This window comes from Chenopodium quinoa, unplaced genomic scaffold (assembly GCF_001683475.1).
Source record: "Chenopodium quinoa cultivar QQ74 unplaced genomic scaffold, ASM168347v1, whole genome shotgun sequence".
Taxonomy (NCBI): Eukaryota; Viridiplantae; Streptophyta; class Magnoliopsida; order Caryophyllales; family Amaranthaceae; genus Chenopodium; species Chenopodium quinoa.
Window position 1 is genome coordinate 2,336,919 of NW_018745080.1, and position 17,020 is coordinate 2,353,938.

Sequence of the window (17,020 nt, forward strand, 5' to 3'; positions counted from 1 at the left end):
CCGGTGTATATATGTTAAAACAATGTTAGAATTTTTAACAAAAGGTTGGAACATGCATTACAAGGCACGTTACATATGCATGTATACATATATATACTGATCATGCTTATAAATCATTTGGTTGGTCTTCTTAGTTCTTAATCGATCTCTTGCCAACGTATGTTAAAATAATCAGCAAGAAATTGGATGTTGGTAAATTGCATTTTTTTTTTTTGTTTGTTTTTTGTGGTGTTCCACCCGCTTCAATCTTTGGGCTAATTTGAATTCGAGGATCAGTTTTGGGTGGTTAGGTTGCAGTCCCCTCTCAATTATTGTTGCGAGAGATCGAACACGCAGTTCTCCCTACCAAGTGTAGCCTCAATCACTATTACACCAACAGACAGTTAATAGGTAAATTACTTGTTAATTACCGTTAAAAAAGGCTCGTCTTCTAGGTTCGTAACCTCCATGCAATAAGCCAAATAATATTCAACTAATAATACAATTTCTTAAGAAAACATTGAACAAGTGTGCAATGTCAACGTACGTGTACAATTTGAATTAAATAAGAAAATAATGTAGTAAGTCAATTATATAGATTTTACAAAACCTAAAGTTCTTGACTAATAATTATAGTGAACGGTTGTTATTGTCCTGGTCCTTTATTTGTATTTATTTAAGATATGCTTATGTCAAATATCTGTTGTTTGTGTTAGGTTAATAGCAGTGTATCTGGGTGAGCTGGTGCAACTAACAATTTGGCACTTTGGTCTCACTAACACTGTCGTGTACTCAAATATATGCATGTATGTAGACATGGCAAATTTTGAGACAATCGATCAAAATTGAGTTTTAAATGGGAAATTAGGATGTGAAATTCAGCTCGAAAATAGTTGGACACGAAATAGCTTCTAATTGTAGGAAAAGGCTATACATACAACCATTGTATGTGGTCTCCACATACAATGTGATATGGCAACCTTTAATTGGTTGGTGAAATGGGCCCCAAAATTCACTAAATTTGAAATTTTATTTGAATTTCAAATGTTGTGTTATTTCCTATGCAACTTAAAAAAAAAAAAAAAAAAAAAAAAACTGTTCATTCTTCTTCAACACCATGAATGGCCATGGAAGATGAAAAAAAAAGTGAATTATGTTCTTGCTGAATTATATTTGTCATCCTCTTCCTGTTGGTTTCTTCGGCCAATTCACTATGAAATTACTTTGCATGGTTTTTGTCTTTGAAGCTTGAATTTACGTCATATATACAACTTTGATTTTTTAATTTTTTCCAGTTTAAATAGAGTATATTACAATTAAATAAATCATCGTTGAGTAATTATTTGCAGAAGATAATGTGTTATATAGTTTGTGATTTAATTGAGTTAATCTTCGTCATTTAATCGTCTACAACAATTGAAATTGGTGTTCTTCCCTTTTTCTATTAAACTATTGAAATTGGTCATCTTCTTCCCGTTTTCTATTGAATTTGGAATTCGTTTAGAGATGCAACAATTATTAGCGTCACAAAAGTAGTAATAGTCATATTCGTTAGTAAAAAGATGGAGAGCCTAAGGATCTTGGCAATGGCTGAAAAAGGTATAAGGTTGGCGAAAATGGCAGAATTCCCCCAATAATATCAAACACTTTAACTTACTAATTTATTTAGTAACACAAGCAAATTATTTAGTAATACAATCAGTTATGTTTTGGTAACCAAATATTTTAAACCGACGTCAAAATGTTGATATGTTGTTTATCTCGCAATCTTGGTTAATTTTCAATGATGAAACATTGTCTCGGAGTTCAATCCCTCACAAGAACATAAGTTACCTTTTTCAAATTGTATTTTTCTTACCCTTAAATTAATATTTGCAAAGTTAGTAACAAATATATTATCCTAAAATAGGGAATAAAACAACATTGATTATGTGTATTGATTTTTGTTTGAATTTGTTTCATGTCTGGAAAAAAAAAAAAAAAAAAAAAAAAAACAACGGCAAGTGTTTAGAGTTATAGGTGATGTAAAATAAACACATTCATTGGAAAGTCATAAGAAATAAAGTTGAATAAGTAGATAGTAAATAATAATCGAGTTTCACACGAGATTATTTAGCAATAAGTGACAATAATTGTGTGTAATCTTTCGTGATTTCATTTTAACTCTTAATTATTTGATTAAAATCCTTTGACGGATGAATTAAACCCTCAAATTATTATTATTATTATTATTATTATTATTATTTTTTTTTTTTTTTTTTTTTTTTTTTGGTGTTTCACCCGCTTCACCCGATGGGCTAATCCGGATTCGATGATCAGTTGTGGGTGGTTAGGTTCCAATTACTAATTAATTCGTACAACATTTGATAATTGTATCTAACACCTATTTATTTTTATACAGTTACATTATATATGTAATAAAAATTATAATATGTACTTTATTGGTATGTTTGAAATTTTTTTAGTAACCATAACGACTAATTACTAACACTTATTAATAAGATCACAAACTATAATAAGGTTAAAATTGTCCAACTTCCTAACATTTTCAAAAATATATTGATATGATGAGTGTCTATAGAAAGATCATTAAAAAATATTTTCATTGGTTATTTTATAATTATTTTTTGATTTGTAGTTTACAAAATATCGTCAAATGAAGTATTATTCAATTCATATACTTAACATCTCTCTTCATTAATGATGCTGACTAGGACAATATTATATCCTAATAGCAAAAATGTATCTATTAGTAACATAAAATAATTTTTTTAGTAACAAAATTGTTTGACGTCAATGAATTTTATCCCGCCTACATATGATAGATGGTGCCAAAACCCAATTTTTTTCCCACTCTATTTTCCCTCTCATTTTTTAAGCCAATGGTGAGTTGTCAAATTTTTATTGGTATTGTATGTGGACCAAACATACAATAATTGTATGTGTATCATCTCCCTTTAATTGCATGTTATTGTAGAGAAAATAGAATGAAAACAAATAAGGAGCTAGATGTAAAATAAGTGTTCACGTTATTTATTGTTTGATGTACACATGATGACATGAACATGTAACCCTTGTATCAGGGGCGAAGTCAGGATTTCAAGCCATGGGTGCCGAACTTGTTAAACAATACTTTGGTTCAAAAAATTTAAATGTTCTAATATTTTATTGTTACATTAAAAATTAATTAAATCATATTTTACAGGTGATATTTTACGTTTAAGTGTGACAAATTAACCTTATAATTTTAGAAATTCAAAATTGAGTAATAAACATTAAACAATGTACTCTTTTTTTTTAAGCTACATTTGATATTTTACACTATTCATATGTCATCCTTGACTTAATTTTTTTTACTAATAAATAATATATAAATATGATTATATAATATGTTGTTAGATTTGTCGTAATCTCTTTTAGAAATTAATTTTTTATTCATAATTTTTACTAACCCAAGTGTAGCTGTAAAAAAAACAGAGGGAATATATATGCGCGCGCGAATAGTGACTCATGTCCAAAAATCTCTTTCAATTTGGTTTATTTCACAACAGTAGTAATTTGTAACATTAATGAGGAAAAATATGTAAACACAAATTTTAAGGGGTATAAATGTCCGCACGCTATACTTAAAAGTTCAATAAAAGAGTCAACTTAAATATTAATGAGGGTTAATAAGGAGTAAATAAAAAATTTAAAAGATATAATGTCCAAACACTATTTATAGGAGTTATCTCAAATTTTTAAAAGGTAAAAAATAAAATAAAAAAAAATAAAGGCCAAAAAGTTACTCCATGCATGTAGTAAAAAAAATGTCACACTTGTCATTCGCATGCATAAATGGGGTATATATGTAAATAGACATTTTCAGGGATATAATTCATAAGCGCTTGGTTAAATTTTTAAAAAAGTAGGTAAATAATTGAATTGGCTTAATACTTTTCATAAGCGTTTGGTTAAATTTTTAAAAAGGTAGAGATTGATCCATATAGTTAAGAGAGGTAGCAAATAGTATAGAGGTAATGGTTACCCCTAAAAAATGAAGTGTGTTACCACACTTCGTTCTCATACCAAACAATAAGGTAATGGTAATGGTTAATCGATTTCATTACCACCACTAGAATAACAATATACCAAACGTGTTCCTAATATTTAGTCATATTTAGCGTTTTAACTTATTTTAGATACTTAATTTCCTAATTTTTGGTCTGGATTGGTACAAATCTCTTTAAAAATCAGTTTGGATCAGCTCGATATATTTGTGTAAAGTTTTGCAAATAAACTTTATAAATGTTTAATTTGTACCTTCAATATGTTAGAATAATAAGATTAGGTTTTTGTACCTTCAATATGTTAATTAGAACAATAAGATTAGATAAATCAATACAAGTTGCTTACTCTAATTATATTTTTTCTTTACTTGCAATATTTCTACTTTTCACATTTTCAACATATAGCTTCAATCATTAATATTTTTTTGAAATATAATCATTAATATTTCAAAAAAAAAAACTTCAATCATTAATATATTTAATTATTTGTACAAATTACTCCATTCGTTCTTAAATAATTGACACATTTGACTTTTTCACTATTTATATACAAGTATTAAATTTGACTATTATTTTTTTAGTAGCATATAACATGAATTATATTGTTAAATATGTATTAATATAAAGTTTTATAATACAATATCAACTTCTTATATTTTGTTCACTACATTTAATCATATATATTTTAGGTCAAACTAATGCATTGTCATGTGTGCCAAGTTTGACTGTGTCAATTATTTTGGAACGAGGAAGTATACAACTTAAACTTTAATAAAGTACACATTGAAAAGAATTGATAAATAAATAAACAAATGAAATAAAATAAATAAAGTATACAATTATTTTGAAACGAGGAAGTATCCCATGTGACTTGGTTAAAATAAATAAATAAATAAATAAAATGTGACTATATATAATCTTATTCCTATAAATTACAAAATGTAATTGAAGTCGAGTACAAGTATATCTGTATATGAATAGTTTATACTATAAAAATCTAAAAATGTTGCAATAGGGCACATACTTTTAGGCAATTTAATTGACTTAATTAATATAAGTAAGAGGTAAATGGGGTAGTTGGAGTATTAAAAAATTGTAAAAGAAAGATAATGAGGGTAATAATATATTGAAAAGTAATGATGTGAGAGAAAAGAATTAATAAAAAAAACAGTAGTAGTGAATTTGGGAGACCATGAAAGAAAAAAGAAATAATATTATCATGTAACTTTTTGCCAGAAAAAAGTGTAACACTTATTAGAATACGGAAAATAGTATCATTTTTAGGTTTTGCCCCGCTTTGGGCAATGTTTTTAGGCTTGAAATAATGTATGTTTATCCTTTGTCATAAATACCCAACTTTGACCCGATTAACATATGGGTCTAGTTTATCACTGCTAAATATTTACGTATCTCCCAGTTCCTTACCAACCGTACTCAACCTAGAGACTCATGGATTTGGAAAAAAATTCTTCATATCCGCCCTCTCTTACTAAGAGGACTTCACTGGAAAGTAGGTAATGGATATTTTGGGTAGATATTTGTTGTGCTCACACCAATCTTACTGCCCTTCTCAATTTGGACCCTGGTCAAATTGCGAATATTGATGTCATAATTGATATGTTCATCACAAATAACAATACTTGGGATGCCCCTCTTCTTCTTACTATTCTTCCTAATTATATAGTTCAAATTATTCGAGGAATCCCCACCCCCTCCACCCCCAGATGAACCATGTTGGAGTCTCTCTAAAGATGGCTAATTCGCTGTTAAATTTGCTACTTGGCTTGCTCATTCCCATGTTTAAATGGGAATTTAGCTGGATTTGGAAATTGGATATTCTCCTAAAATTCAGACTTTCCTTTAGCAAATCCTCCATAACAGTCTCCCTACTCTTCATACTTTATTCACATAATATTGATATCCCTAGTTTTTGTGCTCTTTGTTTTAATCACTTTGAATCCCAGGATCATCTTTTCCTCTCTTGCCCATTTTCAATGGGTTTTTGGTCTTCTTCTTTAGTCCTTTAGTGGCTTGGTCGCATCCCTCAAATTAATCAGATCTATGATTTATTTTCGCTTTCTTAAAGTCACTTCACCTAAACTCCTTCTTAAGATAGCCATTTTATTTTAGAGTATTTGGAAACATCGTAATGTAGTTATTTTTAAGAACTCTTCTGCTAATATTCACAGTATTTTTGTTCAAGCTTTCTTTATGTTTAAGGAATGGGAGTCTCGGTCACTTCTTGACGCCATCCAATTTCCTACTATGACGCCGCCGCCGCTGCCTCCTCCTACCCCCACCTATTGTCTCATGGTCTCCACCCCCATTCGGTTTTTGTAAACTTAATTTTGATGATTTTTCCAATCAGAATTTTGCTACTGCAGGTGTGGTCATTCGAGACCACTTGGGTAATCATGTGGCCATTCGTATTTATAATTTAGGCTATTGTTCGGCCTTCCTTGCAGAAGCTAGTGCCCTTCGCAATGGCCTCCTTCTTGCTAGGGATTTTAATATTTCTGATATTTTTATTGAAGTCGATAATCTTACTGTTATTAATATTTTGCAGGGGCATTTCAGCTGTCAATGGAAACTTCAGCTTCTTATGGCGGATGTCAAGGCTATTTTGGATCTTTTCGAGATTTCAGGCAAGACACATCTATCGGAAAGGAAATCGGGCAGCAGATTATGTTGCCTCTTTCGGCCATACTCCGACTCATGATATGCTTTTAGATAGTAAATTTGTTTATTTTTTACTCCTTGATAGTTTAGGTCACAGTCTTTTGAGAAGACGTATCTAATCTCCTCCATGTATCTACTTTAAAAAAAAAAAAAATAAATAAATAAAAAACCGAACTTTAACTCTGGCCCAAAATAAAAAAATCGACACAAAAATCTAATATCATATCACTAATAAATAAAGCCGATCTCGCAATCAGGCCACGAGATAGCGACACTTGGCATTCCAGTTTTTTACCAAGTGTCGCGCCACTTAGGCGACAAATTGGTATAATTGTGACACATATGGTGTTAAGTAAGCGAGTTTTGGATAGATTTTTTAAGATAAAGATGTTGTATAGAGTTTTATTCACCGCACTTCTAATATTTCATATATACAAATTAAATTAATCATAACTTTTAATAAATATTCTATAACTCGGTTTTATTTCCATCATAATATTCTTTTCAAAAAGCTTTTAAAAATAGGATCCATTTATAATATATTTAATTTAGTTAAAAAAATAATAGAGAATTAGTAAAGATAAGTTTTAATCAGTAAAAATAATTTTGGTTTAGTCTAAAGACTTTCAGTTTAATAAAAATAATTTAAGTACAATAACAATAATTTCAAGTCAATAATAACATAGATATCTATTTACAAACAAAACTACAAAAAGTACACTATTCTATAAATAAGCGATAGGATATCATATGTTTAAATATCCTGCATTATCAAAAGGATTACATGACCATATTTATGAACATTCAAGCAAAAAAGTTTATCTTAAAATTTTATCAACAATCTGGGCATGCATCGCATGGGCACAAAACTAGTCACTAATAAATAAAACCGGTTTCAGAGCCAGGTCACGAGACAACGCCACTTGACATTCTATTTTTTCGCCAAGTGTCGCGCCACGTAAGCGACAAATAGATATTATTGTGACACATATGATGCTAAGTAAGCGAAATTTGGATAGATTTTTAAAGATAAAATATTGTATAGAGTTTTATTATCGATATACTTCTAATATTTCATATGCACAAAATTAATTATCTTTCTGTAAATATCTTATAACTCGATACTATTTCCATCATAAAATTTGTGTTAAAAAGTTCTTTAAAATAAGATCCATATACAATATATTTCATATATTTACAAAAATAATAGAGAATTAGTGAAAATAAGTTTTAATCAGGAAAAATAATTTTAGCTTTGGTAAAAAATAATTACAATTCAGCCAAAATTAATTTCAGTTCAATAAAATATAATTTTACTTCTGTATGTCTAAATATCCTGCATTATAAAAAGGATTATATGATCGTATTTAACATTCAATCTAAAAAGTTTGTCCTAAACTTTTGTCAACCATCTGGGCATTACTCAGGCACAAAACTAGTATGTGTATATATATATAGGTTTTTAGAGCGCCACTTAAGATTAATATTTTTTAAACGCTACAATCGGATTATGCCACGTAAGATTAGTTTTGTAAAGTGCTACATAGGATTATAAAAAATAAAAACATAAAAAACGCCACAATAGGATTATGCCACGTAAGATTAATTTTAGAGCATCACATAGAAAAATGTTATAGTTTAGCCAATGGAAAAAAAAAATTGAAATTTATTTTAGATCAAAAAAAATTTATATTAATTATCGGTTGATATATACACATCCAAACATTGACCGAGTAACCCCTGATCGATTGAGTAACTCTTGACCAACCAAGTAACTCCTAACTATATATAATCCCTATCGCACGGTGTGACCAACCACATATTAAACTTTGTGAAATAAAATATTATTTTTTTAATTCATAGGACTGCCATAAGACTAGTGTTGCTCTATGATACAGAATGTTGGGCTTCTAAAAAGGAGCACATTAAAAAGATGAAGGTTACGGAGATGCGAATGTTAAGGTGGATGTGCGGGAACACTATAAGAGATAGAATCAGAAATGAGGTTATCCGCAAGAAGGTAGGTGTGGCAGGCATTGCAGACAAACTAAGGGAAAATCGTCTGCGCTAGTTTGGGCATGTAAGACGGAGACCCGAGGGTGCACCGGTACGAAGAATGGAACTATGGAAGAGTGGAACCATGGAGGGGTTAAACGAGGGAGAGGGAGACCGAAAGTGACTTGGTTGGAAGGAATTCGGAAGGATATGAAGTATATGGATGTAAATGAGGATGAGGCATTGGATCGTAAGGAATGGAGGAGGATGGTCTTTGTTGATGATTATACGGAATAATCGAATTTGGTTCATGTAGCTGACCCCACTTATGGGGTCGAGGCTTTGATTGATTGATATATTACGAATTTTATCTAAATATGAGAAACAAATTTAATAATTCATTTTATAATTAAAAATCCAGCAGTAAGCAAGCGAATATCACAAAGTTTATAGATAAATATATATATTTAGCAAAATATTTTATTTAAAAAAATACAAATAAACCATGCATCGTATGGATTTTATCTAGGAGAATCTATTTTGGACAAAAGCCACCTTGATTAAAAAAATAAAAATACTCGTAAAAACACAACCACCTACCCACTAATGACTATAGTATTTGACTAAGTACAGTATGATTCAACCCTTAATCTCGTTTTAAACAATTAAACCCCAAAAAACGAAAATTAAAAAAAAAACAAAAACAAAACGCGTGGCATCCCTTCAGCTCGTAATCTTGAAATCCAGTAGTAAGAGGAGAGAGAAAAACCACTCAAACAATAAAACCACCTTCTTCCCACCCAAATGTCCGATCCTTTATCAATGGCGTCATCCTTCTCTTCCACCGCCTCCGCCGCCGCCGCCGCTGCAACCGCCGCTTCTCGTCTTTTTCCTCCGACTTCCATCTCTCATCTTTCTCTCTCCTCTTCTTCTTCTTCTTCTTCGTCTTCCTTCAAATGTCTCCGATCATCTCCGCTTGTTTCTCGCCTTTTTCTGAGACAGGTTATTCTTCCATTTCCGCAATTTTTGACGCTGATTTTGAGGTTTTTTTTTGGTATTTTTGTTGATTTTTTTGTTTTTTTTGGTAGAGAGAAGGTTCGGTTTATGTGACGAAGTCGAGGTTTAGTACAAAGTGTTATGCTTATGCTTCGGATCCCGCGCAGTTGAAGAATGCTAGGGAGGATATTAAGGAGCTTCTTCAGACTAAGTTTTGTCATCCGATTATGGTGGTTTTCTTCTTTTTTTGTGTTAATTATTTGATTTTTGTTGCGATGTTTTTGAGGTTTAGGTTATATATGTTGACTGGAGAATATTTTTTTTGAGTTTTTACAATTCGGTTGAAATTTGATAGTTGCGTTGATAGTGTAATTTGAATTAGTGATGCGACGACTATATTTGGACGGAGTGAGTGATTAAATACTACTACTGTATTAGATAAGTCTGAGTTAGTTGACTGAGATAGGTGTATTTGAAGCTAGTCTATTCGACTCTGGCATTCGGGTTGAACCTTTCGAAAAATTAGTACAGTTAAGTGAACATGATTGTGAGCTTTACTTGAGGTGCATATGGTATTCTTATGGTAGTCTTTTACAATGAGCTTGATGTGTTAGTTTATGTTTTCGGTGATGTACTGATGTTGATTGCTAAACTGCTTTAGAAACCTCGTCAACTTAGTAATATGTGACAAAACTTGGAGGAGAAGTGAATAGAAATGAGTCGATTTGAGTATCACCATCTGTTGAAGGTACTACAATTTCCACCATAAAATTTAATATGTAAGATTGAATTCTTTCATACCTCACTCTCCTGGGAGGCTGGGAAAGAATATAACATTTCTCTAGATGATGAGAGGTTTAAATTAGATTGTGAAATTCGTGGTACTGTTTTCCATATTTGACAATTCTTTTGACAAAAATTGGCATTATATGTTCCCTAATATCTTAAAATATCGTTTGAACGCCAATCTGTTGATATCGTTGCTCAATTAATCATCAAAAATCAAACTATAAGTACTTTTATAAAAGTATATACTCCTTTCGTCCCCATATAGAAGTCACATTTCACCCTAAATAAAAATTCCCATTTCACGATGTTGGGATGTTTGGTGTAGTTGATGCTGGTGATTATTTTTTTTTTCTAGCCTAGATAAAATGATTTGCATAAACAGAATAGAAATATTAGATTGTATGCCTTTTAGTTAACGTATATCGGTGGCTCAGTTTGGACATCTTGAACAGTCAAGAAAAAGTTTTACTTCTTCGGATAGCTAAGACTCAACTGACCCTGGCTTATGATCTGAAGCAAAGTGTTTTTGCTTAAAATTAAATGATTATGTGTTCCTTTCAATAATTGTACAACGTCGATGTGGAGATTATTGTAATCATGTTTGATTGAAAACATTTACATTCTCTGTTCTTTACTTAGTGCATCGATTTCCTCTTTGGGAAAATCTATATTATTTGTGTCAATACTATTATAAGAAACCTTATGCTTGTGTAGTTAGTAGTTACTTATTTACCCACTACTTCATTGGTTCCTCTCTCCCTCTCTTACTATTATGTTATCAAATATTCACATGGGTATTTTGGACAATTTATGCTCGTTTTCCCTTTTCCTTAAACTTTATGCTGCCAATTGATGCAGTCATGAAAGAATGAAGTATATTTGTGTCTACTAAACAAATATTTACTCTCTGCATTCATGTAAATGAAGATATTATATTTTGTTTAAGACCGAGCTAAAGGAACTAACCACTTTACTTGTAGGTGCGCTTAGGTTGGCATGATGCTGGTACTTATAATAAGGATATTAAAGAATGGCCACAGAGAGGTGGAGCCAATGGCAGTCTGAGGTTTGAGGCTGAGCTCAAACACGGAGCTAATGCAGGTAATAACAAGTTCTCCTTAATATGCTCTCTTTGGCAGTGGACTTCTTTTCCCTCCTTTATTTGAAAATATATGGTACAAGTATAGTATTCTAAACGAAATCTCTGTCCACTTTTGACCTTCTTCAATGCCAAAGCTTTTGAAATTAAAAAAAAAAAAATGAGATATATCAGAGTGAATGATTTTTTTCCCTTTACAAAGGAAAAAACTGAGAGATAAGTAGCTTTTTGTTGGAGTTACCACTTGTCAAGTTGTCATTTTTTTGGCTGGCTTTCAATTCATTTTTATCTGCATCTTTTTACTCTTCTATGATACTTCACTCCTAGATTTTGTAATATATATATTATTTGAATTCACTCTGAATTGTATGTATGTTCAAAGGGAAACTTTTCTTCAATGGGGTCTATTCCTTAACAGGAATAAACCTGTTAATGAAAGAAGGAACGCTGTGTCTCTTGTGGTGTACTTTCTTCTTATAATATTTGTTATATGAAGGAAAACACAGGTTGACTAATTGGTGGATGTGGTGCTGCAGGCCTTATAAATGCATTGAAACTTCTCCAGCCCATAAAAGACAAGTACTCTGGAGTGACATATGCAGATCTATTCCAGTTGGCTAGTGCTACTGCAATAGAGGTTTTCTCATCTTTTCTCATATTTACTTGAGTAACAATTGAGAAGGATGGAAGTTGGAACTTTATTGATCAAATTGTTGGAACATATTTTAGGAGGCTGGTGGTCCTAAGATACCAATGAAGTATGGAAGAGTGGATGTGACAGGTCCAGAGCAGTGCCCAGAAGAAGGAAGGCTTCCTGGTAAGAGGAATTTTCACAGATCTACATTGTGATGGTTTGATAACAAAGTTCGGCATAGCAGTGCCAAGGTTTTCCATGGGTTATCAGACTTATCACCATGGACTTTCACTATGTACAACCTTTTGATAAAGCAATGGATTTGATTAAAGTACCGCTAGAGGACAACATATCCTCATAAAAATTCACATATTCCGTATAATTTTTAAAAATCAGACCAATTCCTATGTTTTTCCCCAACTTTACACTTCTTGATCTCTCCCTTGCTGATATTTAATTTGTGCTTTTATGTTGCTTTGCTGCTTTTCTGAATGTTGAAATTCCCTTATTCAGATGCTGGACCTCCTTCACCTGCTCAACATCTACGTGATGTTTTCTACAGAATGGGCTTGAATGATAAGGTTAAGAGTATTTTATGTGGATAATCAACTGTTACGTGAATTGGGCAATCTATTCATTATGAGCTGTTTTTGTTGATAGGATATAGTAGCATTATCTGGAGCACATACATTGGGAAGGTCTAGACCTGAACGCAGTGGTTGGGGCAAACCAGAGACTAAATACACGGTACTTCTATAATTTTCTTTGAATGGAAAGAACATTTACCTCCGGCTCCCTCCCTCTGTGGCCCTCTGAATAGCAATTCTAAGATGGAAATTTATGTTGTTGACACAGAAGTGTAATTCTTGTAACTGGTAATCTAGATTATTTCAATGAAATGTGTCTAGCTATTATATATCTTACTGTTATACAATTCCTTGGAACAGACAAGTTACTATGCCATACATTGCATAAGTTTGAGAAACATAATGGTTTTACAGTTGTCTGCCTTTCTTTTCTTTTTCCCTTGTATCTGTCTATCCAATCTCATTGCATGTTATTGCTGCATAAAAAGCACATGTCTGAAGTCTTAAAGTATATCAGCCCTTTTCCCTTTTACCTCAGACTGGTATCCAAAAATCAGCATCAGGGCCATCAGAGGCCCCAGGTATTTACACTATTTGTTAAAATGATGAAATTGCACTCTTCTCAATCATCAGAAAGATGGACCGGGAGCTCCAGGAGGGCAGTCCTGGACTGTGCAGTGGTTGAAGTTTGATAATTCCTATTTTAAGGTTTGTATGATTTCAAATTGGTGTAGTCATCACAAACAAGAGGTTTAGCTCTACTTGCGCTAATTTATATTGCTTAATCCAGGATATCAAAGAGAAGAGAGATGCAGATTTGCTTGTTTTGCCAACTGATGCTGCTCTTTTTGAAGATCCATCTTTCAAGGTAAACAAAGCAATGCCTAATGCAATAGAAATGCAAGAATTTTGCTGGACATGATCCTTGTGTTCATTGTACTGAAATAATATTATTGTAGGTATATGCTGAGAAATACGCAGCTGATCAGGATGCATTTTTCAAGGATTATGCTGAATCCCATGCCAAGCTGAGCAACCAAGGAGCCAAATTTGACCCTCCTGAGGTCTGTCCGATTCTCAATTCTCATGTATATGTGCTTCTTGCTTTTTTCATATTTGATTCTCCTCGTGTATAGAATTTTCCTTCTTTTGGGATGGGTGAGGTAGTAGGCCTAAGCCAAGTTTCCATTAGATACTGAAAACGGAATTAGGAAACCCTTCTAGCCAGATTTTACCTAGTTTATCATTGCTTACAATATTATAAAGCTGGGAGTTGGTGAGGCTATCAACACTAATACACTATCAACTATTATATTAGTATTGACAGGATGAGCTCCATTACCAATGCAATCTGCTGCTCTATTTGATTGAAAGAGTAAGAGCTGAAATTAGAAAGAACCTTAATTTCATAAACAAGCACACCATTTTATTAAAGAGTTCAAAAAAAGGCATTTAATTGAATATATGACTAGGGTTATTGCCCTTAATATCCATATCAGTAAAGCCTTGCTGTAGACCTGTAGTGCGTAAAGAATTCATTGCAAGTAATTGGATCCTGTCATATGAGGAGGGATGAGAGAGGAAGGTAATGGGGAGGACCCCTTCCTCTCATTTGCCCGAGTATGTACCATGCTTCTGCTAAACAAAGTCTGACATAGGCAGGAGGTGCTGCTCTTTTGGTATAAGCCATAAAGACATGGGAATGACATTAAGGGGATGTCACAAAGAAGGGCTAAGGTTTAAACTATTGTGGCCTCAAGACATACCAAGCTTGAGGGCCAATGGTATCTTTGGTATTCAGGTCTTTTGCCATTGCTTTCAATGCCATATTTGTTACAAAACATATTGATAGGTATGGAGTACACGTACCTTCTACAGTATGAAGTTTTTTTTTAAAAATCTTTTTACTGTTGTCAGATGTTTAAAATGGTCAAGACTAGAAATTTTGAGTTTTCTTCCTAGATTTCTGAAATTGAAATCTTCCCCTGCAATCTGTTTGATTTATTTGTATTCTTATATCTTGGTTACCTTCGACATTTTTCTTATTGATTTTAGTTCACCAAAGAGTTCAAACTAGACTTATATAACTGGATGATGAACAGGGTTTCTCTCTTGATGGAAGTCCAGCTGGAGCAGCGCCAGAGAAGTTTGAAGCAGCCAAGTACTCATCTAACAAGGTTTGTTACAGTGATCGCTCTTAGTAAAATACAAGCACTTAATTATCCATAATATTGTTCGATTTTTCATCTCCATTGCTTTTTCATGGCTGCTGCAGGATTAAAGAAAAGAAACACAAAAGTGTCATTTTTCGTGTGACTTTTGTCTTTTTAAATAAACACAAGATGAAGCTTTTTCTTGTGTAGTCAGTCACATCTAAAACTTGGAAGAGTCTATCTAAATCGTGGAGAAGAATAAATTCAAATGAGTGTGTTGTGTGTTGCTTATTTGAATTGCAGAGAGAGCTATCGGACTCCATGAAGCAAAAGATTCGCGCTGAATACGAAGGTTTTGGTGGTAGCCCTGATAAGCCTCTCCCAACAAACTACTTCCTAAACATTATGGTTGTGATTGGAGTTTTGGCAATTCTATCATATCTTGCAGGAAATTGATTTGGTTGATGAGTTTTTTCCATTTATAATATAACGGCATTTGATTATATGAAATCCCTCCAAAGATATTTATCACGTCATATACAAGTATGAATTAGTCCCTGGTAATTTCTTGACCTTTTGTTTTCTATAATGATAACTAAAAAGCACAACTTTCTGATTCAAGTTTTTCTTGTTTGATATATCTTTGTGATTATCCCAAACTACGCCAAAAAAAAAAAAAAAAAAAAAAGACTAAATAGAAGGAACAGAAAATGTTGTACAGAGTAATTTATAAGACTGGGAATTTAGCAATAACCAATCTATAAATTGATGGCTAGACGAGTAGTAACTGTGCACATAAGGATTTATGTTACGAAAGATTCAAGTTCGAATCGCAGCTTGTCTGTTCAGCTCGTGCTCAATTAGCTAGTGTGCGCATTGTCACGTGCTGACTAATCCTCCTAGTCTTATGCACGCTAGCCTACTAACTTCCCTCCCTCGGATGCTAGTCAAGGCTTAACCCCGAAATGCTTTTAAGCAAGAGTGTGCAACGGAAGTTAAGGAATGTTGAAAACACAAGAGAATATGAATTTTGAATGCTTTGATTGCTTGAGAAAGAGTGTTTACAAGTGTTCCTAAGATGCCTCCAAATGAAGGTCAAGTCCCCTATTTATAGTGTTCTAAGCATGGCCTAGAACCTTCACTAACCTCCTCAAATGGAGGGTTCTAGATCTAATCTTTTCTAGAGTATTCTATACATTTCTTTAGTACATTCCCTCTATGTACAAGGCTCTAGAATTATATACACAACTCTAGTATTTACAAATGATTCAAGGATGTCCTAGGAGGTTCTAGAAGCTTCCGGATGCATCTCGAGTCTCCTTGAGTATTCTGGAACCTTCTGGACTTCTCCTTCAAAATCTAACACCACCATGATGTTCATTGGGCCTAAAAATGGTGGACCCCCAATTTTGGGCTCAATCGGACTTCATTTGGGTCCCCAAATAGCCCATTATTGTGTTACTGTCACTTGGGTGTTCACTAGGGTGACAGCACTGGAGCAATATAAAGCTCTATAGGGGGAGGGTGTCTCTGGCCTAGCCAGCGCGCACCAAGGGCATTCCCCCTAGCCACGATTGTTGCCTACCGTCCAATGGCCCTAGTAACTTGTTGCAACATTGTCGGTATAGATGGTGAACCGACTCCCAAGCAAATAATGTCTCCAGACACGCAAGCAATGAATGATAGCAGTCATCTCCTTATCATGCACTGGGTATCTCCTCTCGGTATCATTGAGCTTGCGTGATTCATAGGCCACTGGATACCCCTCTTGCATGAGAACTCCTCCGATAGCAAAATCTGAGGCATCAGTGTGTAGCTCAAATGGCTTTGAGTAGTCTGGCAGTGCTAACACGGGCTCTTTGGTGACGGCATCCTTCAAGTCATCAAAGGCCTCTTGACATTTGTTGCTCCAACACCATTGTGCCTTCTTCTTTAACAGGTCAGTCAATGGTGCCGCCCGTGCTGAGTAGCTCATGATGAACCGCCAGTAACAGTTGGCGAGCCCAAGGAAAGAACGTAGCTCCGACACGTTCTTGGGCTCCTCCCATTCCCTGATGGCT

General features: G+C 33.2%; 1 protein-coding gene across 2 annotated transcripts; it reads left to right on the forward strand.

The window, feature by feature from the left end:
• Nucleotides 1-9,384: 9,384 nt before the first annotated feature.
• LOC110709763 (probable L-ascorbate peroxidase 6, chloroplastic) lies at nt 9,385-15,532 on the forward strand. Of its 2 annotated transcripts, none has more exons than XM_021888004.1 (12): nt 9,385-9,704; nt 9,791-9,928; nt 11,468-11,588; nt 12,123-12,223; nt 12,316-12,403; nt 12,734-12,801; nt 12,881-12,967; nt 13,441-13,515; nt 13,598-13,675; nt 13,767-13,871; nt 14,910-14,984; nt 15,083-15,532. In XM_021888004.1, exons 1-12 carry the CDS (start codon nt 9,507-9,509, stop codon nt 15,086-15,088), a joined length of 1,140 nt encoding a protein of 379 aa, XP_021743696.1. In that variant the 5' UTR covers nt 9,385-9,506; the 3' UTR covers nt 15,089-15,532. The 2 variants fall into 2 exon arrangements, with proteins under 2 accessions (XP_021743696.1, XP_021743695.1); XM_021888003.1 differs by having other exon boundaries at nt 15,264-15,532.
• The last annotated feature ends 1,488 nt before the right edge of the window (nt 15,533-17,020 follow it).